Source organism: Mastigoproctus giganteus, chromosome 4 (assembly GCF_048544385.1).
Source record: "Mastigoproctus giganteus isolate SK-2022 chromosome 4, ASM4854438v1, whole genome shotgun sequence".
In the NCBI taxonomy this organism is placed as follows: domain Eukaryota; kingdom Metazoa; phylum Arthropoda; class Arachnida; order Uropygi; family Thelyphonidae; genus Mastigoproctus; species Mastigoproctus giganteus.
Window position 1 is genome coordinate 66714191 of NC_143578.1, and position 23658 is coordinate 66737848.

General features: G+C 38.7%; 1 protein-coding gene across 2 annotated transcripts in view; it reads left to right on the forward strand.

Annotated features, from left to right (window-relative positions):
• Positions 1–23658, forward strand: part of LOC150086806 (uncharacterized) — a 219281-nt gene that overhangs the window by 155486 nt on the left and 40137 nt on the right. For both annotated transcript variants that reach the window (XM_090372766.1, XM_090372768.1), the window contains one exon: positions 22278–22547. In XM_090372766.1, coding sequence (XP_090228892.1) covers positions 22278–22547 — 270 coding nt within the window. The remainder of the gene's footprint in view (positions 1–22277; positions 22548–23658) is intronic.

Sequence of the window (23658 nt, forward strand, 5' to 3'; positions counted from 1 at the left end):
GGCACTCACTCAGTCACCACAAGTTGACATAGGTCACCAGGCATGCATGCACATTTAAACAGCTTAACCTACAAGAATGGAAGAGGGGGAAAAAAAGAAATATATATATATTTATTTATTTTTATTTATTATTTTTTTAATATTCGGGGCAACAATTTAAACAATCTATACTTATTGGACATTCCCATGTACTCATCATTCTCACACACTTACACACTCGGAACAGTACTCTGAATCGGATGGCAAACGTGTGGGTTTTTTTTTTTTAGCAGGTTAAGTGGACACATTTTCACCCCCCCCCCCCACCCCCAGCAAATAGGCAAACCCGCATTAATATATACATACATGAATTCAGTCTTGCATTACATAATGACTGCACAGTTACACACACACACAAATTAATCTTTTACTCTGATTGATTTATTCTTATATACATAGAAAGGGGAACAGTAACGTTTACACATAGCATTAATTTTCACACATTTGGACATTCATTCACACTCTGGAATGGAGAAACACATGGGAGGGAGGTAATCTTTATCCATCAATTGTTATCACTTGTGCAGCTCTCAGTCACGTCTGGCAACCTGGATGTGATTGAGAGCTTCAACTAAGCATAGACTGCCATACACATAACTACCCACACATACCGGTGCCCATGGCCAACAGAAGTTGGCCAAGGCAGGAACAATAACTCTTACAAATACTTGCATTCATTTTCATGCATTTGAACATTCACCACTGTCATCCAATGTGGAGAACACATTAGAAAAGATGTAATCCATATCCATCAGGTATATCAGTGCCACAACTCTCAGTCATGTCTGAAAACACGAGTGTGACTGAGAGCTCCAACCAAACACAAACTGTCACACACTCACTGTTATTCATACAACTACCCACACAAACCAGTGCCCATGGCCAAGCTCAGTGGAACTCAGCCAAGGCAGGAACACACACTCCTGTGCTCAGAAATATGCACCATTCACAGAGACCTACAACCATGCAATCATCATTTATTCATATCATCCATTTGATATGAATTATCAAATGGATGATATGAATAAATATATCATAATTATTCATAAACATACATTACATTTATCAAATAAATAAATAATGTCAACCCCAGGGGCTCTCTCTCTCTCTCTCAAATTTTTTTTTTTTTTTTTTTTTTGACTGGTGCAGCACAAGCCTTAGGCTTCCTTGCACCATGTGGCTAATAATAATAATCACAGCCAACTTAGATGGGTGGGAAACACGTTCTGACAGGCCAGGCTCATTGAGGTTTGTCTAAGTTTGGAGGTGTCATAATTGGGTAATCATGCTTATTGAAGTAGGGGAATCTGGGATATCATAGCATGATTACTTCTCCTTGACTCAAATACTTTTTGAGCAAAGTCGGTGAGGACCATGTAGTGCATTTCATCAGAGATGAGTAGATTCTCGTCTCCATGGTTTATGGGTCCAGTCTTGGACATTAGTCTGCATCTGTGGGGGATGGTAATTGGGACAGTCATATAGGAAGTGTGCCCAATCCTCATCAGCTCCACAGGTATATTTAAGATCCTGAGTGAGTGAGTGGCACAACTTTGCATTCAGGAAACTATGCCCTGTAAGCAAAAACATTGCATAGAGTCCTGGAGCAAACCAGTGCTGCAGTTTGGATGGAACTAGGGTTACCTTAGGCAAGAACCTTCTAGTGACTTCCCCTTTAGGTGTTTGTTCACATCTACTCAGCCATTGCTATTAGAGTGCAGTTAGAATTCTTTTTCTCTTGTTTTGGGTCAATTTCCAGATTTATTGTAATCCCTTGGATGTTTACTGGGATTTGCCTCTTGATTCTATAATTGAGGCCTGCGGCCTAGAAGGTTCTCAATTGACTTCTAATGACTTCTAGGTCAAATGACAGTGAACCTGCTAGGACCTGCAAAGCAGGCTTGCTAACTGTGCAGCATACTCTTGTTATGGTTAGCAATATGATATGCTGGATGGAATCATGTTTTGCCCTGTTTCTAACTAGAACAGCCCTAGAGGTTATATAATGTGCATATGCCATAGGTTATAACTGGGAGGAAGACTGCTGCCTTATAAATAACTGCATCCTCCTTTTCAGTCCTCAGTTGGTGCAGCTGGTTCTTGCAATCATGCCAGCCCAGTTTCTTACTTTTTTGAAATGTTGTTAGATGTGGGTAAAATGTCAGTTTGTTATCAAACATTACACCTAGATATTTCGATTCTATTACTAAGGTTATTATTTTATCTGAATTTTTGATGTGTGGTTAGCTTCCTTTTAGTAGTACTGATTTTATTTTATTTCCAGTTTGTGAGTTTTAGCCCAGCTCTGTAGGATATTGAGAGCATGGTTTGCCTGTTGTTCTAGGCTGGCTCTTACATTGGTCTTTAGAAGCAAGACAAGGTCATTTGCAAAGGTAACCTTTTCTGTGTGGCCAGCATCCATTCCCAGGAATTTATCCAGAAGTAGGTTTGGAAAATAAGGACCCAGTACTGAACCCTGGGGGCATCCTCTGGTAACTGTCCAGGTGAAACTTTGGTAATGGGTTTTTACTGTTACCTGTCTATAACTAAGATAATATTTTAATATAGATTCTGTGGGATTTCAGCTTGGTGCAATCACCTGAATATGTTGAGCCATCGTATGGTATCGAATACGCCAGCAAAGTCAATTCATATGGCCAGCAGATACTTTTCCTAGGTGTTTTCTGCAGCCTTTATGAAGCATTTCACAATGTCTTCAGTTGAGCAACCAGGCTTGAAGCCAAATTGTTTGTCCGACCGAAGGTTGCCATTTGAGTAGTAAGTTTCAAGGTATAAAAGAATTAGCCTTTCCAATACCTTGCCCAGTACTGGCAGTAAAGCAATTAGTCTGTATGATTTAAGCTCTTCTGGGAGTTTCTCTGGAATTTTTAGTATGAGCTGGAGGTTGGCCAGTTAGCATTAGCATTAGCATTAGTAGAGGCATATGATGCAAGAAAGCAAGCTTATTCAGCATCAGCCAAAAAAAAAAAAAAAAAACCCTCTCCCATTTCACCCCTCCGTTCGTTCGAAATACCTGTCCAGTTGAGCTTTAAATTTGTTTAGGCTATCAACTTCAACAACAAGTGATGGAAGTCGGTTCCACCAACCAACCACCCGCTGGCCAAAGGCAAATTTCCGCACATCTATCCGACATCCGTCCTTCCTCAATTTGAATTTATGCCCTCTGAGGTGATTATTCTGAGAAAGATGAAGAATCCCATTGGCATTGAGCATGCTCAAACCATTCAAAGCCTTATACACCTCTATCAGATCACCTCGCCGGTGCCTAGTCTCCAGACTCTGTAATTTGCAAAACTTAAGCCTTTCTTCGTAAGAGCAACCCTTTGTTCCATTTACTAATCTTGTTGCCCTTCTCTGTACCCGTTCCAGCAGCTCTACATCCTTCTTGAAATGAGGCCTCCAGACCTGTATACAGTACTCAAGATGTGGCCTAACCATTGCCTTATACAAGAGAATAATCACCTCCTTATCCCTGCTAGAAAAATTCCTGTATATCATTGACAAGACACCATGAGCTACTCTTGCAGCTCGTCTGCACTGCTCAGAGAACTTCATATCTGCCTGCACAATTACCCCCAGGTCCTTTTCATTCTCCACCACTGTCAGTGTAGTACCGCAGAGTTGATACATTGCTCTGGGGTTACTGTTACCCATATGTAGTACTTTACATTTGTCAATGTTAAACTTCATTTGCCACCTCTCAGCCCATCTGTTCAACCTTTCCAGATCCTGTTGCAGCAGCATAGCGTCAGTAGTGTCCTTAACGACCCTGCCAACCTTTGTATCATCTGCAAACTTAGACATTAAACTTGATATCCCATCATCAATATCATTCATAAACACCGAAAACAACAACGGACCCAACACTGAACCCTGAGGAACTCCACTAATAACATTAGTCCACGTTGAGCAGTGTCCATTGATTACCACTCTCTGTCTTCTGCCACTCAACCATCCCCTTATCCATAGCAGCAATTTTCCTCCAATGCCACACTGCTCCAATTTGTGCAGCAGTCTTCCATGTGCAACAGTATCAAAAGCCTTTCTAAGATCCAAATATATAATATCAAAGTTATTCCCTGCATCCAGTTCTTTTGTGACTACATCATAGTATCCAATCAGATTGGTCAGGCAAGACCTGCCCATAACAAAACCATGCTGCGTCTGAGCTATAACTGAATTCTTGTCTAGATGATCCTGCAGTGCTTCTTTAACCAGTGCCTCCATTAATTTACCTGGAACAGAAGTTAAACTAACAGGTCTATAATTACTTGTGTCAGCCTTTGATCCTCCTTTGTGAATTGGGGTTACATTTGCACATCTCCAGTCTATGGGTACCTCCCCTGAGTCCAAAGAAGCTCTCATAATTATGGCTAGGGGTTTGCATACTTCCTTTGCTGCCTCCTTTAATATAACTGGATAGATCCCATCCACCCCAGGTGCCTTTTTTATGTTTATCCTCAACAATCTCTCCTCCACTTTCCTCTCAGTTATTACAAAATCATCCAGCTCACTGCCAATGTTTACTTTACCTACATCATTCTCCTTCCTGAATAACTCCTCATGCGTGAATGTAGATGCAAAATACTCGTTTAGATTGTTAGCCACCTGAGCAGGATCCTCAACTGTTGAACCATCAATATCCAGTGGACCAATCTGATTCATCCCTTTCCTTCTCGAGTTCAAGTATGTAAAGAACTCCTTTCTGTTTTTCTTTGCATCCTTTGCCAAGGATTTTTCGTAGTCTGCCTTTGCCTGCCTAATCTCCTTTGTGACTTGGTTACAGAACAACTTATATCTATCATAGGCTTCCATGTCACCCATTAATTTGTATGTATCCCATGCATTTTTCTTCTCTGCCACATGTCTCATTAGTCCATCTGACAACCATTTAGGCCTAAACCTTGAACAATATTTCTTAGTTGGTATGTAAAGCCTGGTAGCCACCAAGATTAGTTCCTTGAATGCTTCCCATTTTGAGTTTGCTGTTGGTAACATCATCAGTTGGTCCCACTGTATAGAATTTAAATACTGTCTCAGACCATCATAGTCGCCTTTACGAAAACAAAAACCCTTCCCTTTACCTCTGATGGTAGTTACCTCCTTGAGTAAATCCCACTTCAACACACTGTGATCACTGCCACCTAGTGGTTCATTTATCTGCAGGTTCTTAATGCATGAAGAATCACTACTGATAATCAGATCAAGAGTATTGCTCCCTCTTGTTGCCTCACGAACATGCTGATGTAGAAAACAATCATCCAATAAATCCACAAAAGCCTTGCTAGTGTGCGAGTGACCAACCCACAAATTCCAGTCAATATCTGGGAAATTAAAATCTCCCATTATAAGACTCTCTGATTTACTGGCCCACTCTATTTCCCTGTACAATATATTATTATACTCATCAGAGTCGTTAGGCCTATAGCACACTCCTACTCTCAATTTTGATTTCCCTATGCTTATGTCACACCAAACTGACTCGACACTGCCCTGTCCATTGATGTCAACTGGCTTCACTTCCTTTGACTTTATGTGTTTCTTAATTAATAGCATAAACCCTCCTCCCCTCCTGTCCTGTCTATCCTTTCTATATACATTGTATTCCCCAAATTCCAGTTCCGCATTACTTATATCTGTGTGACACCACGTCTCTGATATCCCAACAATATCTGCCTTTGATGTTTTGAGCAATACCTCAAATTCATCAAATTTATTTACCAAACTCCTAGCATTGGTGTACACGCAGGTATACATGCACCTGTTTCTATTCTTAGCTACCCTAACACAACCCATGTGTTTACTTGTAACGCAATGACTACCAGCAGTCTCTGAAATATCCTGCATCTTGTTTTTCAGACTTCTGCTCATTTGAATAGAAGCAGTGCAAGAATCACTTCCACCTCTGCCAGTGGCTACTGTTAATCTATTAGTCCTTGTATCCCCCCCAACTAGCAGTTTTCCGACCCACCTAACACTGCCTCGACAGCATCAGCAAAAATTCTTGCACCCTTTCTATTTAAGTGTATCCCATCCCTGTAGAAGCAATCTCTCCTGTTAACAAGTACAGTCCAGGCTGAAAAAAATTCTACCCCTTGAGCCTTGCACAATCCCTCCAGGGCCGAATTGATCGACAAGGCTCTCATCATATACTCCCTCCTATCGTGTCTGGGCAGAATTGCAGACACTTTCAAGTTCAACCCTAATTCACGGCTTTTTTTCAACAGTGACCTGTACTTGCTAAGTAATTCCGCCGGTCTCCTACTCTTAATATCATTAGTGCCAACGTGTACAACTATATCACCTTTTGTGCCCTTAAAAGATGATATCCGCTCTACAACGTCATCAACCTTTGCCCCTGGCAGACATACCCTGGTCCTATTCCACCTATCCTTTTTACAAAGCATGTTCCCCGTTTCCCTGACAATAGAGTCACCAACAACTACTAGTTCCTGTGGGACCAGCGCATTCTGCCTAGGGGGCTGCCCCTGTGTTGCCTGATGACCAAGTGCAAGCTCTGGCGTTGATGTGGGCAGCTGAGAGCTTGATGGGCCCCTCAATTTATTTCCTTCGAGGGCATCCACCCTGTCCTTCAAGGTCTCATAAAGGCCCATAACAACGCTGAGTTGTCGCCTGATTTCCTTGCACTCCTTACATCGTGCACACACAAAGACATCCCCCTTGGCAGTATCATGTCCCGTACCCGACTGCTCCACAAACATCAAGCAAACAGTGCATTTTAATAGACTGTGATTCAGAGGGCAACTGCCCCCCTCAGTTCTCCCCTGAACCACAGCACTCCCATTAGCTTGAGCCTTTTGCTTTGCTGCTCTGGTCAGAGTCATGATTCCAATTTAATTCAATAAAATTTAAAACAAAAATTAAATCCTTAAGTTATATCCCAAAACAGTTATGTTATATATATATATATATATATATTTTTTTTTTTTTTTCGGTATCTAGTGTTCCCTTTATACAACTTCCGTATCACGTGTACCACTATAGTTATGTATTAATTATTTGTTACGATTAAGTCGTTATATATATTTATAGAGTTAAAAATACAATTTAATTGACAATAAAGTTTATCAAGATTAATAGATTTACTGATTAATTGACAATATTATATTATGCAGTATACTACACTAAGCTTATGCTATCGTGTAAAAATGGCGGGAATTCACGAACGGTATTTCTACGGACTCGTAAGTATTGATTAGCTTCGAAATCTCGCTATCTCAATTTAGAATAAACTAAGGATCCTGACTAAGTCTATAATCTACTTATAGAAGATAATTTGATATAACAATTGGTTAATAAATCGACTAAATTTGGTTAAAAGACCTCTCGTTCAATTTGTGACACGCGGATTTGATACCGTTACCGATACTAAGTAATATCTACTTAGTATGTATGATATGTTAAAATATGTATGAAAGTTTTCAGGTTGTGGGGAAAATCCCCTTATCCAGACAGTTATTTAATTATAACAAGTGATGGGGAAAGGTTTCACTAGTTCTTTTATCATCTCTATTTCTATTTGATCATGGCCTGGGCATTTTTTTTCTTTAGTTCTATTAATTGCAGCAATTAGTTCCATTCACTTCATATTCACTTCAAGCAGTGAGTTAAAGGGTTGTTTGTTGGTTATATTTGAGTATTTTCCATTTTATTTGCAAATTTCAGTCTGTTCCTGAGAGAGAGAGGTTGAGTATCCTCTGGAAACAGTATATTCTAGGTGTCTTAATAACTGTCTCCTCCCAAGTGTATGTACTTTGTCCATTCAGGGTGTCTGTGATGTTTATCACATCTCTCTTTGGCAGCTTATTGGTAACTATGTGGTAAACCATGGGGTCAGCATTACCAGAGGTACCAACACAAGATTGCCATGATTCTTTTTTCTTTTGTCTAATAAGGCTTGTATAAGAATTTCTCAGGGAGCGATACGTGACGTGTATATGTAAGAGTGGCACCTAGAACGTTTGTTCAACTCCGCCTCATATCACTGTGAAAAACAGAATCAACTGTAAAAGGGCCAGAAGTGTGTTTGGTATAAGTTTGTGGTGTGCATGTTCTGTTGTGTTCTGGCTGCTTGGCTATCCAGAAGCATCAATCACCTGGAGAGATGATTCTGGGTACCTGTCCACACCATGAGAAGGTGGGCCAGTCCCAGTAAAACATGTACCGTCTCAAAAGAGACTCTGGCCCACCTGGTGTTGCCATAAGGTGGGACAGGATCCTCTGGGGGGACCATTCCAGAGGGAGTGAGAGAAGAAAAAGCTCTTAAATTACTTGAACTAGAGTGAAAACTCAAGGCAGAATGCTTGAAAGAAAGGGGGAAAAAAACCCCTTTAAATTAGCTGCACTAGAGTGTAATTCAAGGCAGAGCACATGAGGGAAAAAAAAAACCCCTGCAAATTATGGGTCCCTTAAGTCACTGGAAAGGTGCTGTTAGGTGCAGTTACAACAATGTAGCTCTGCTTCCTGTGCTCAAATACTTGGATGGCATAGAATTGGAATGCCTTTAGATTGTCTGCTGTTTGGAGCAGAGACTCTGTTCAATGTTCCGAGATACCTGGCACAGCCTGCAGTAGTGTCTTTCTTAAGTTGTCATACAACCTACATTCAAAGAGAAGATCTTTCCATTTTTGGGCTGCTGCAGAAGTAGTGATCTGTTGGTAGCAGACCCAGTAGATGCAACTTTTCATTGAGGAATCTGTGTCCAGTAACCAAGTACGAGGATTCCATGGTGAGAGAATCCGAGACTTGACCATTTTCATAGTTGTGAAAGTGACATCTGGAAGGAATTTTCTGGTAACAGTGCCTGTGTCTGAGGTATCCCATCTAGACTGCCAAATGTTGAAAATCTCATTATAACAGCTGCCTTTCTGTTTTGGGGTCAGCATTGGGATTTAGTTCTATACCATATATTTTCTTAGAAAAAAAATATGCGGTATAGAACTAAATTTGAAGATTACAAATAGATCGAACGGCATAGTTCCAGCTATCACCCAGATGGCAGCTGTAGACACTGTTCAGCATAATCTGTGAGTGACCAGGAGCATAGCACATTGAATGGAGTTGACCTTGTCTTTCATTTTTACTTGCTGGACCTGATGGAACCATGTTCCCGCTTCATCCTCATAAGTGACAATGGGGATGAAGATAGCTTTATAGCTATCTTCATCCCCATTTATAGTACAAAGAGAGTGTTTTCTTGGAGAGCCCCCAGTTGCCTTTGGAGATCCTCAAGATTGCATCTGAAAATCATTTGGTTTTGACCCCCAGGTACTGCAGATGCAGAAGAAAGTTTGGCCTGTGGTTAATGACCACCCCTAGGACTTAAGCCTGCATAACAATTGGAATTTGCTTCCTGGATATCATGATTTGTGGTGGGCAGCGCAGGTCCAGCTTTAAAAAGCATCATTTTTGTTTTGATGGTACTGATTTACAGCTTGTTGAGAACAGTCCATGCGTAGAGATCTGCTAGGACATGGTTTGCTTTGTTTTAAAGGTCTGAGCATGATTTCCCAGAAACAGCTTTTTTTCTTTTTCTTTTTTTTTTATGAACACTCCAAACACGAGAGGTATAGAACCTATAGTACTTAGTACTGTGCTTGGGTTGGAGGTGAAGATAAAAGAAGATATTTGTTGACGTTAGACTTGAACTTCTGTAGACTGTAATTTTCAGGAAATACGTATGAAGGAAGGTTGTTCCGGAAAATGGCAGTTGAATGAATAAATGAGGAACAGTGGCGGATTTCCGCACAGGTGCACGAGGCGTGCACCTGGGGCCTCTTAAATCGAGGGGGCCTCAAGTCTCAGGTCTCAAAAAAAATAAATGAATTGTTTCATTTTTAATTTTTACGTTCATCTTTATTACCGTTACTGAATAAAACTATAATTTAATATGAGAAGTTAATAAACTCTTATGTGAATATCCCCACATATTATATGAAATATCTATGCGAACTAAGTGAATCTGAAGTAGAATACATATTATCATTAATGCTAGATTTTGTTTTAATTTTATGTATTAATGTTAGATTTGGGAGGGATGGTAGTTGTGTAATTTTTTAATTTAAACATTAGTTAAAATATGTATGAAAGAATTGCGCAACCAAAATGATTAAAACCATAACACCAAATCTAGAGTGCGTGCTATAGTAAAAATGTGCACGTAGAATGCACACTGTAGTGGTACCGAAAATATTTAGAGGAGGGCCTCAAAATTGAATTGTGCCTGGGGCCTCTCAAGTGCTAAATCTGCCACTGATGAGGAAGATGAAAAATTTGTTCTCTGAGTTTGAAGTTGGACAGTAAATGGATGTTGGCTGGCAGCAGCATGTGTTCGGACTGTTTTGAAAGAGAGAGCGGGAATTATAGAAGCCAATTCAGAAGAACAGCGGCATGGAAGTATCTGTAGAAAAGGCATGCAGCAGAAACAGTACATCTATGAGACAGAGAGCAAAGAGACTCTGTTAGAGATGAGTCATTAATTAACCTAACTGCCCTCTTCTGAATGGAATCTAGAAGCCTGAGAGAAGTTTTGGGGGCAACGCCCCATATATGGGAACAGTATTCCATGGTAGGGCAGATTTGCGATTTGTACAGAGAAAATCTGTTTGAAAGAAAAGTAATGCCGAGAGCAAAAGAGAAAATCAAGTTTTTTAGATGCAAGGAAGCAATATTTGTAACATGCTTGTGCGAAGAGAGATTAGAAGTCAGGGTAATCCCCATAAAAGATATATCATTTTGCATAGAAATCGGAGTGTCTCCAAAGATAAGCATAGGAGCAGAAGAATCCTTTTTTGCAAGATATAAGACAGGGCTGAATTTTAGAACGATTGAAATCAACTAAGTTGTCTTTAACCCAATGGAGAATTACCCGGAGATTGGCATTTACGAAATTGGTATCAGATATTCAAGAAGCTGAAGCTGATTGAGTGGGGCAAGGTTTCTCAAACTGGAAAGTGGAATGCAATGTGCTATCATTAGCAAAACTATGGATAGGATTTCCGGTCAATGGAAGAAGGTCATTAATATATAAGAGGAAAAGAGTGGGGGAAAGAACTGAACCTTGGGGGACACCAGCATTAATGGAGAAGTTAGAAGTCAGAGTACCATCACCTTCAGTGAGCAGACAGAGAGAAAACTGGATAACCAATTACAAAAAACAGTTGGCAAACCATAACATGGAAGCTTGTTTAGAAGACCTTTATGCTAAACATGATCGAAAGCCTTTGAGATGTCAAGAGTAACTGCTCGTGTTTCACTGAAATTTTCCATTGAATTTATCCATAAATGGGTAATAAAACCAGAATATCACCAGTGGATCGACACTGATGAAATCCATACTGGTGATCGTGGATCAGATGGAAAGTTTCTAAGTAGTTTAAGAGTTGACTTTAATTGACTTCTCCATTGCTTTAGAAAGGGTAGAAGTAATTGCAATGAGACAATAATTGGATGGGAGGGATTTGGCTGGATATGAGCAAACTTCCAAGCAGAAGGAAAAATATCTTTGGAATAAAAAAGTGAAAAAATACAGCAAAGAACAGGAATAAGTTCAGGAGCACAGGTTTCGAGAACAAGTGGAGAAATACCATCAGTACCTGTGGCTTTCTGAGCATCAAGATTCATCGAAATCCTTCTGACATCCTTTTGACAGAAGACCACAGGAGGCATTGAATGGAGCGTGTTGGGAATGGTGGGAGGTGTTTTACCACTTGACTTGAGATCATTAATACATGAGTTGGAAGAAAAATGGGATGCTAGCAGGTCATCTTTATCCTTAGCTGAAGTGACAACAGAACCATCTGGCTTTGACAGAGATGGGCAAAAGTTGCCGCCAATAACATTGGCAAGAGACCAGAATGCTCGGCTACCATTAGGGCAAGAAGCAAGTTTTCTACTCTTAGCCTGTTTAAAATCTAGTTTGGACTGATTAATAATTGCTTTACAATTGTTGCGAGCTTTGATGTTGGCAGAAAATGAAACTGAAGAATTGGAAACAAGCCAATTACGATATGTAGCATTCTTCTCTCGAACAGCCTTTGCACATTTATTGGAAAACCAAGGTTTAGATAAAGGACGAGATTTTAACGTGTAGTGTGGAATAAAGGATTTCATTCCTACAAGAATAATTTCACTGACACGATCTGAGCAAATGTTGACATCAGAAGTTTTGAAACAGTAATCCGACCAAGGAAAAGAAGAAAAGAAATCTCGCAGGTCATCCCATTTTGCATTTTTGTAATGTCAAACAATACAAGGTTGGGAATAGCCACGAGATAAAGGCTCCATTGGAGAAGAGATAATCACCAAGTTGCGATCTGAGGTGCGTAAAGGACCACTCATTTCGACAGTGTATTTAGAAGGATTGTTTGTGAGAAAAAGATCAAGTGCGTTGGCTGTATGGTTAGGATTGTCCGGTATTGTGGTAGGTAAATGAACAATCTGTGCGAAGTCATTAGTAATTGCAAAAGCCTCGGCATCTTGACCAGCTGGGTCTGTGTGACTAGAGAATGGAAGTCAGCTGGAGTTGTTTACATTAAAATCACCAAGAAAAATTACCTCACTGTTAGGAAAGTTGCAAAGTTGGACTGGAGAAAGTCAAGTTGCAAAGGGAGGGTCAAAGAGCTCCAAGTGATTAGTGGAGTTGGGAGAATGGTAGAGACAACAAATCAATTTGACAAAATGAGGTAGAGAGATTTTAAGCCACAGTAGATCGAAAAGAGGAGATTCCAAATTACCAAGTCTCTGACAGGGAATACCTGAATGGACATATGCACAAGTACCACCTTTGAGGCGAAAGGAATCATACAGCAAATAATTTGGGCAACTGAGATGAGCAGTGGTTGAATCAACCAATAACTGAGATTCTGTCAGAAAAGGTACATGGGGTTTGGCAGACTGTAAGTAGAAATGGAGATCATTGAGAACTGAGACCATGTACGTTTGTTTTGTGAAATGAACTTGAAGTGTTTGGGAGGTTTAGATCTTTTTGCAGAAAAGCTTGCTCTATTAGTTTGACAATTCATGTTGTATTCAGTATTGAGAAAAAGTGGCGGGACATGCTGTATGAAGTAATGTAATTTTTTGATATGGTGTACCTGGATCCTTGACATAATGTGACCTTGACAATGCCCCCAGCATACACACTACTCAGGCTCTCTCCAATCACTATCTTGCAGAGTAGAGGTAGCAAGATATACACTAGCTGATGCAGAAGCCTCATAGAGAGTTACCAAAAGGTTTGGTCCGGTGTACTAACTAGCGGCTGGCAAGCGAACACCGTTTTAGAGCTGTACCCTCAAAATATAAGGAAGTTTGGATCTTGCCATGGTGTTCATCAAACCTCAAAATTCATCAGTAATACTGCATGGTAGAAGAGATGGGGAAGGATTGACCGGAACTTAGCTCTGGAGACTAAACATGGGTTCCACCACTTCAAGCCTCCAATAAGAAAAGTGGTGGTATTGTACTGGTTGATGAGAGTCATCTACCACCTGGTATTGCCTGGTAATACAGAGGGTCGGCATTCCTCTGTGTGGTGTGGGCGCCACACCTCGACCCCTGCTTACATTGGTTCACGCCTTGATGGTCACCCACAGTGTGGCTGCGCATGGAGGTTATACCCAGGATTACTAGCAGTCCCACCATTATGAAGGTGCCAGCAGAGGATTCGGCTGTCGCAGACCATCCGTACTTTGCCGAAATTGGGTCCACTTGACTTGAGTGTCACCCAAACATCAGTTCCATCAGTGTTTTAGACACCCAGGTAACAAGCACAGCTTGTTTGGCATATCTGAGAGAATGTCTGCGACAACCTCAAGGACCTAAAACAACTGCTGAAGCCCGGGAGCTACTGTCAGGCCTCTGCAAATGCCACAATTTTGCATCCTTCAAAAGATTTAGAAAGCCAGTTGTGGAGGACCATGTTCCACATAAAGGGCCCCAGCACAGAATCTTGTGGGCACTCCTGAGAGGTTGGTCTAGTTACCTTCAGAAGGTTGGATTTAACCATGACAGTGTGCTCTGTGAAATAGATCTGGAAGAGCTTGTAGAGATGGGAGGGGCAGTTAGCCAGGCAGAGTGCATTTCAATGCACTGTCCCACCAAACAGTGTCAAAGGTGCCCTCAAAATCCACCAAGATGGCCAATTCATATTTAGACGTGGAGTTTTCTATATGGAGGATGAGGTTAAACAGATGATTGTGCAGTGGTCAGATGTAATCCAAGTCTCTTGCTCTTTCAGTTAGTAAATTTGTGAGCGCCAGTTCTCTCTCTTGTGTGCCACACGGGTGATCTGCAGTCAGAATCCATGAATACTAATATTTTTCTGCCAGGTCAGAGGCCAAGAGCTGTTTGTAGGTACCGAATGCTAGGACCAATGTTTACACTTGGCTTAAAGTATAAAGATATTAAATGGAGTGATCCATGGGGGGGGGGGGGATAACCTGCATGCAGGCTGCAAGAGCGGTACATACATTGTTTATTGTAGTTACCATAATACTGGTATTTCTAATTATTATAACTGCCATGTGGTATCCTTGGTGGATTCTATTACTCTCTATTACCTAGGTTATTCTTACACCCATGGATTTAAGGCTCCTGAAAACATGCTATGTCAATCCATTTTTCTTCCATTATGAGTTTTAATTGGTCAACAACTGTGCGAGCTCTCTGGGCATTCAGTTGCAGGAAATTCCAAGTTTGTTGATTGTGGGAATTATGATAATTGTCCATAATCAACCTTCTGTCTGTGCTGTTTCACCATCTTCAATTAGCTCAGGTATTTGGTATCACTTACTGAATGAAGGCATGCCCTGCACTCTTGCAATTGGCACGGTCAGGGTCTTGATTTTTCCTACACGTACTGTATTCTTGCCCTCTTATGGTGCAGTGACCACATGTACTTTCTTCATGAGTGTGGGATGTGTGTCCGAAGTGCATAATCTTGAGCACTTGGGTATTGGGAAGTGCTTCTTATACTGGTGACTATCCCATCCTATATAGATTCTTTGCTGTTTAGATAATATCTGTCAGACCCTGAGTGATAGCAAGGCTATCCAGTTACAGTACTGGGTAGATTTTGACTTTGTATTGTATTTCTGAGAAAATTCTGAGTTTAGTTGGTCCTTTGTCATGTGTTCCTCTAGATTTTTTTCTTATATTTCAGTTATAATATCCTTTACTCTTGGCTTTATCTATATCACAGATTGAGATGGTGGGTCCTCTGGCTTTGTGTTTATCAATCTTTAAACCTAAGTCAATGTCCAGATGGTTGTCCCTTATTTTTTCTGCATCTTCTTTTGTGGTTGTTTCAATGACCACGCATATGTTTCTGATTTTCTATAGTGCCTTAACTTTCACATTTTTAAACTGTGCTTCCAGGTTTTTAGTAATTGCCTGTTTCACAGCTTTGCTGTAATCAAGCTTGATTCCCTTGTTTGGTCTAATAATAATAATCACATTGTCATTCTTTCCTTGATTTGTCTGTCACTTGTTTTGGCCATCTTTTGGGTTAATTGGTTACTTTTAAGTACTTGGGCATAGGTCTGAGTTTGCTGTCTTGTTCATTCCTACTTTCATTCCTTTGTTTCTAACTTTGCTTTAAGAACTTAATTCTCAATATGAAGGTCTGTTACTGTCTATTCCAGCCCTGCCCAATATTCTATTATCTCTATTCTAACAGATGCAGTAATTCAGCCTGTTGGTATGGTCATTAATTTTTCTAGTAGCCCCAGTCTGGCTGCAACAACTTTGTCCAGGACAGAACCAGCTGTTTGGAGAGTTGTTTCAGAGTCATGTTCAGTAGTTTGTTCATTTTGTCCTTGTGAATTCTTCTCAACCTGTGGGGATTCCGTTTTTATACACAAAGGACAAACAGAATAGGAGGGGTTATGCTCTTAGTAAAGAAGCACACAAAATTTAAGGCAGTGCATCCAGTTGTTGATATTAGTGACCGGTACAATGTTGAGTCAGTTTGGTGTGATATAACCACCGGGAAAGCAAAAATCAGAGTAGGAGTGTGTTATAGGCCTAATGATTCTGATGAGTACAACAAACAGCTGAATGGAGAAATAGATTTGGCCGGTAAATCAGACTGTCTTATAATGGGGCATTTTAATTTTCCAGATATTCACTGGAACTTGTGGATTTGTTGGATGACTGGTTTTTATGGCATGTTAGAGAAAGTAATACTCTTGATTTGATTATCAGCAGTGATTATTCATGCATTAAGAAACAGCAGGTAAAACCACTAGATGTCACTGATCATAGTGTATTGATTTTGGATTTCCTTAAAGGTGTAACTACCTTGATGGTAGTTACACCTTTAAATTAACTAATGTTGGACAAAGGGAAATGTTTTGCTTTCATAAAGATGGCCACAGTGGTCTCAGACAGTTTTTAATTCTGTACAGTGGGACCAACTGATGATATTACTATCAGCAAATTCTAAATGGGAAGCATTCAAGGAATTAATCATAGGAACTACTAGGCTTTTCATACCAGCTAAGAAATACTCTTCTAGGTATAGGCCTAAATGGATGTCAGATGAACTGATGAGGCTTGTGTGAGAGAAGAAAAATGCATGGGATGCATATAAATTATCAGGTGATACAGAAGCCTATGGTAGATATAACCTAGTCTATAATCAAGTCACAAAGGATGTTAGGCAAACATCCTTTGGCAATCTTTGGTATCCTTTGGCAAACAATCTAAGGCAGATTATGAGAAATTTTTTGGCAAAGAAAAAGAAAAATAGTAAAGACTTATTTTCTTATTTAAACACTAGAAGGAAGGGGGTGAATGAAATTGGTCTGCTTGATAACGATTGTTTCACTGTTGATGATCCTGCTCAAGTTGCTGACAAACTGAATTAGTATTTTGCGTCTACATTCACACATGATGAATTCTTTCTGGAAGGGGATGCCAGAAGTTTATCATACTCTAACATAGAGCCAAATGAATTTGTAATAACTGAGAATAAAGTGAAAGAAAAATTGTTGAAATTAAACATATGAAAGGCACCTGGGGTGGGTGGATGGGATATATCCAGTTATATTAAGGGAGGCAGCAAAGAAAGTAAGCAAACCCTTGGCCATAATTAAGAGAGCATCCTTGGATTCAGGGTAGATCCCATGGATTAGAGTTGTACAAATGTATCCCCAGTTCGCAAAGGGGATCAAAGAGTAACACAAGTAATTACAGACCTTTTAGTTTAACTTCTGTTCCAGGGAAAATAATGGACTCACTGATAAAAGAAGTAGGATCATCTAGACAAGGATGCAATTATACTTAAGACACAGCATGGGTTTTTTAAAGGGAAATCTTGTCTGACTAATTTGATTGGATAATACAGTATGGTCACAAAGGAACTAGATGGGAAAAATAATTTTGATAATCATATGCCAGGATTTCAGGAAAGCTTTTGGTCCTGTTACACATAAAAGGACTGCTGTACAAGTTGGAGCAGTGTGGCATTAAAGCTAACTTGCCGCTGTGGATAAATGGATGGTTGAATGTGAGGAGACAAAGAGTGGTAATCAATGGACACTGCTCTTCTTGGACTAATGTTATTAGTGTTGAAGCATTGTTGTTTTCCATATGTATCGATGATATTGATGAAGGCATATCAGGCTTAATGTCCAAGTTTGCTGATGATACAAAGGTTGGCGGGGGGGGGGTTAATGATAGGAATGACAATATTCTACTGCAACAGGATCCAGGAAAGTTAGGCTGATGTGCTGAGAAATGGCAATTGAAAAAGACTTGGGGGTAATTGTGCACTTGGATATGAAGTTCTCTAAGTAGTGCAGGTAAGTTGCCAGGACAGTTCATTGAGTTTTGTCAATGATATAGACCTGACGTAGCCGAGTGGTCAGGAGGGAGAGTGCATAGCACGTGTTCCTTGAATGGGGTTCAAGCCTGTGACTACTAAATACGATAAATATTTGTATTGACGATTTGTTGTAAACTCTACTGACTTGGTTGTCGTGCCGGAGTATAAACAGAAAAAATATATATATACAGGAATTTTGCTAGCAGTGATACAGAGGTGATTATCCCATTGTATAAGGCAATGGTCAGGCCACATCTTGAATACTGCAAACAGGTCTGGAGGCCACATTTTAGGAAGGATGTAGAGCTGCTGGAACTAGTGCAGAGAAGGGCAGTGAGTTTGGTGAGTGGAAAATATGAATGCTCATACCAAGAAAGGCTTCAGTTCTGCAAATTGCAGCATCTGGAGACTAGCTACTAGTGTCTGGTGATGTGATTGGGGTGTTTAAAGCTTTGAATGGATTGAACAAACTCAATGTTGATGGCATTCTTCCTTTTGCTCAGACTACGCACGAAGTGGCAAAAATTCAAATTGAGAAAGTATAGTTGCAGAATAGATGTGTGGAAGTTTGCCTTTAGCCAGCTAAAGGCAAACTTCCAGTTTGCCTTTAGCTGGCAAACTGGAAGATGGCAGTTTTTTCCAGATGGCAGTTTATTCCAGCTTTAATTGCTGGAATAAACTGCCATCTGTTTTTGTGGAAGTTGGTAGCATGAATAAATTCAAGGAAGAACTAAAACTATTGGAAGGCATGGATAAATGAAACAGGAAATGCAGGGTTTTTTTTGGCTGATGCTGTATGTTTGCTTCCTTTCATCATTTGCCACTACTAATGGTAACTTGACTTCAGTTGCCATTTTACAGACCATTTGTGCATCTGATCTAAGTCATTTTGAAGCAAAGTGGCCTGGTGCTAGTTGTTAATCACTCTTTCTACCTTTAAATCATCAGCTAGCTTTGCCACCTTCACCTGCACTCCCTCATCAATGTCATTAAGGAAAATAAGAAACGGATGTGTCCCCAGTACTGATTACTGAGGGGCTTTACTTGCTACACTGGTTCACGCTGAAGTATACTCCTCTCTGTCTTCTGTCTTTTAGCTATATAATAGTCCTTCATGGGGAAATGTGTCAAAAGCTTTACTGATGTCAAGGTAGGGCTGCTGGAACAAGGGCAGAGAAGTAAGTCAAAATTGTTTCTTGTTTTATCATTCAGATAAGACTCCTCCTTCACAAATCCATGGCATGGTCCAGTAAGGATACCATTTCTATCCAAGATGATCCTTTGTTGTATCTTTAATCAGTGAATCCATGATATTATCCACTACTTACTGGTCTGGTCAAACTCACTGGTATAATTGTGCATCACATCTTTCACACCACCTTGATGGATTGGAGGAGATACTAGCATTTCTCCAGTCTAGAGGGATCTCCCTGGAGTCCAGTGATGGTTTCATTAACATTCTCAGTGGGGTGTTGCACTCACATGCAGCCTTTTTTTGTGTAACAGTATATATAGCATCCACTCCTAGAGTCTTAGCTTCATTAGATTTCCCCTTATATTCTTCTTTGAGATGGATATATTACTTTATTTACAGCGGTCTGACTCCTTGTCATTGATCCTTCGTGGTTCAAATGGTCTTTCAACTGTAAAGATCATTGCAAATTACCTATTCAATTCATCTGCCATTTCTGCTGGGCTTTCTATGACTTTTCTGGTTTGATCATTCTTATCTTATTCACTATCTTATTCCTATCTTATTCACTCTCTTGCTTTTTGTATTTGCATATGAAAAGAACTCTCTCTTTGCTAGTGATTTCTTATACTCAGTTTCCACCAGTCTTATCCCCTCAGTGGTTTTGTTACCTATATGCTTATAGTACTCATATCAGTATTTGTGATAGTCTGTAACTATCCCATTCTTTTCTTAGCTCAATTAAATCATTAATCTCTCTGGTCATCCACTTGAGCATCTTTCTTTTGCAAAACTTCTTCACTGGAACAAATGTATTGGTAGCTTCCAGAATAAATCTGTTAACTATTTCCCATAATGAATTCATATCCAGCAGCTTATCATTGTCTTCCCAGTTAATAGAGCCTTGAAATATCTCAATCCATTATAGTTCCTTCCCTTGAAATTGAAGCCTTCCACAAAGAGATTTCTGTGATCAAGTTTTCTCTTGACTACAGAAATCCCTTTGGATATTACCAATTTCACCACATCATGGTCACCTGCTGTTCCCCTGAACTGTCAAATTTTGGATGCCGATGCTTAGTGAGAGCCAATTTTAGGATATTAGAGTCCCTTTTTGATTATAGCTATTCTTATGTGCAAAGCAAATATGATGGAAACTCTTATGACCTTTAATACTGTCACAGACTGCATTTTATAAACTCTCAGACTTTTCATACATGATTTAAAAAGTTTCACGACTGAATTTGTTAAAAATGTCTGAACATAAATAAAAAAAACATGCTATTGTAAACAAAAGTATGGAATTAACTGACAAAAGAACATTTTAGTTATAAAGGACTTTCACCAAAAATAAACCTTAACACATGTCAGTGGTTTCTTTTAGTTATTTGTGCTTTCATTGCTTGTTGGTGAATTACGGTCTGGGAAATTTTGTTGAAATAATATTGGGATTAAGGATATTATGAATAATAAGTCTCTTTACTATTGTCAACAGAAATTAAATGGAGGATATAATACTCCTTGCCTTACATAATTTTTTAAAAAATTATTTGTATATTCAATTCATTCTTCTATAACGTGGCATCTTACAATATGCATTTCAAGTTATGTGCATATTTATTTGACACTATATGTGCCATTATGCAATGAAAATTCAAAGTTATACACACGAATCTCAAACACCACTACATTACATTCTTTCTCCACTAGTGTCATTTCAATTCATGGTTGTCTGTGCATGTTCTGCGCAAATTATATATGTTGCATATAATTTGCTATATATTTTGTATAAATATTTATATAAAGTTCTCATATATACATATTTTTACTATCCATATTGTAAACAATAAGTGTAAAAAGAGACAACAGTGTTTCAAAAAAATGGAAAGCATTAAATAGGAAAAAAACATTTAAAGTTTTATTAAATGGTTTCTGACATAGATCCAGACCTTGAAAGAAGCTGCATGCTCAGAAGAAAACTGGATAATTTTATGAGTAGTTACAGGTATATTTTAAAATTTTAGAAGGATTTAAAAAAAAAAATGCTAGACAAATGGCTTTATATTCATTCTTCAAAAAAAAAAAAAAAAAAAAAAAACCACAATCCAATACAAGATCACCTCTTCCCCCTCATTTTTCCTCCATTTGTAAGATTAGCCATCAGAAATGAAACATGTATGTTTTACTTCAATAATTTTTTAAAATTTAATAACTGCTGAGTTTTAATGTTATTTATCAATTATAGTGCAATATGTATTGAAAGAAAAAGTTTGAAAATGTGATAAATAATGACAGCATTTATGAAACCTATCCCTGACTATTAAATGAAAATGTACACATACTGCAGGATGCATTTCTTTAGTATCTTTATTTATTTTATTTATTTATTTTTTTTTGGAGGGGGGGGAATGTATCTTGTACATTATTGGTGTATATTGAAGTCTTGCACACTCTTTAACAAAAGAGAAAAGGTGATGATCAGGTATTCTGATTTCTTTGCGAGTTCAACTCTAATATTCATTACACAGTGTAAATTTACAAATCTTAAAAAAAAAATATATATATATTACTGTTTGTACATGAGTATTTGAGTGGTATTCAAGATAGATAGATAATGAATATCACCATAAAAACCGTGAAGTGTACAGTAGTTGTTACTTATGTAATTATATTAATCATGAAACCTAAATGTGATTCTTGAACTTCTCTTTTAGCTATGGAATGTGTACGTCTCCCTGTGCCATGTATACCACAGGGAGACACACATGGGAAAATATATAAAATTGTGCTAAATGGAAATTCTGTTCACAATTGTACTGCACAGAGTTCTGATTAGGAACTTTCATCTGTTTTTATCTTTATTATAATATAAATAAAGGCTATTTACTAACTTTAGTCAGCTCCCCATCCCCTCCTCGTGGCACACAAAAATTGTTATATTTTTGTATCAGCTTATTTTCGGTTCATATTGGCTCATTTTTTGTATACAGGCCAGAAAAGGTTCACCCTCGCTAATATATAGGATATATAAAATTTTTACCAAAGTTTGAGAACCAAGGACATGTTAATATATTTCTGAATGAATTTATTTGTCAAATGTTATTTTGTAAATTTTTATTTCAATTAGAATCTCAGTTTATGAAAAATTATGCTTAAATTTTCCTCTTTAATCAGACCAAGAACAAAGATCACCGCAAGGAAAAGAAAGAAAAGGAAAAAAGCGAGAAAAAAGATAGAACAAAGAAGAAGAGTAAGGAAAGAAATAAATTTAAGGGCAAAAATAAGGATAAAACTGAAAAAGATGATGCTAAGGAAGAAAAAGACAAACCAACAAAAGAGAAGTTGAAAATTAAAGAAAAGAGTGAAAAGCCAAAATCAGAGAAGAAGAATAAAAACAAAGCAGAAAAAGAGAAAGAAAAGAAAACTAAAGATAAGGAAGAAAAGGTAAAAAAGATATTATATAAGATCATTTACACATAGGCATCATTGATCAAAAAGAAGTCATTCATTTGTGATGAATATTAGAAAAACTGCTATTTGTCACAAATGAACTGTCATACTTTAATACACATCAGTAATGTTAAAATATACTACTGATCTGTATTAAAGTATGGCAGTGTAACCGTTATACCAACACTCATTTATACTGCTTGAATTGGGATGTAGTGCTGCACCTGGAATGTTCTGGTGGTTAAATGTCCAAAAGAAATTTTCCTAAATGTTTTTGGCTATTTTAAGTTCCAAGTTTGAGCACATTCACAATTAATCATGCTGTCCAAATATCAGAACCAATGAAAACTGGTGTATAGTGTTTGCATGTGTTAGATTAACTGCTTCTTATTTTTATTTTTGCAGTTTTACCGGTCATCAATTAGTATAAAATTTTATTGTTTTATTTCCAGGAATAATAATAATAATATTATTATTATTAGCATTAACAAAGGCACATAATGCAAGAAAGCAAAATGGCGCCTCCATAGCCAGGTGGGCAGGAGCAGCAGTGCGTAGCACACGCTTCTTGATTAGACCGGGGTTCGAGCCCGTGAACACCAAATATGGAGGATGTGGAAAGGTCAGGGAATGACCACCGCATATCCCCGGAGCAATATGGCCTTAGTTGCTAATGCTCCTAAAAATTAAATAACATAACAGCAAGAAAGCAAGCTTATATAGCATCAGCCAAAAAAAAAAAAAACATTCCCAATTCATCCATCCACTCGCTCCAAATGTTCGTTTAGTTCTGCCTTGAATCTATTGTTTGAGCTATCAACTTCTAGAACGACAGATGGAAGTTTGTTCCAGCAATCAACCATCCACTGGCTAAAGGCTGACCGGGTGGGTAAAGTGCCTGCCTGGAAACCCAAAGGTCGCTGGTTCGAATCCCGCCTCGGGCTTCGATCAAAATAGTGCAAAAACCTTGGGAGGTGCATTATGGCCACAGAAGCTGATGCGCTAACAAAAAAAAAAAAAAAAAAAAAAAAAAAAACTGGCTAAAGGCAAACTTCTGCACATCTATCCTACAACTGTTTTTCCTCAATTTGAATTTATCCCTTTG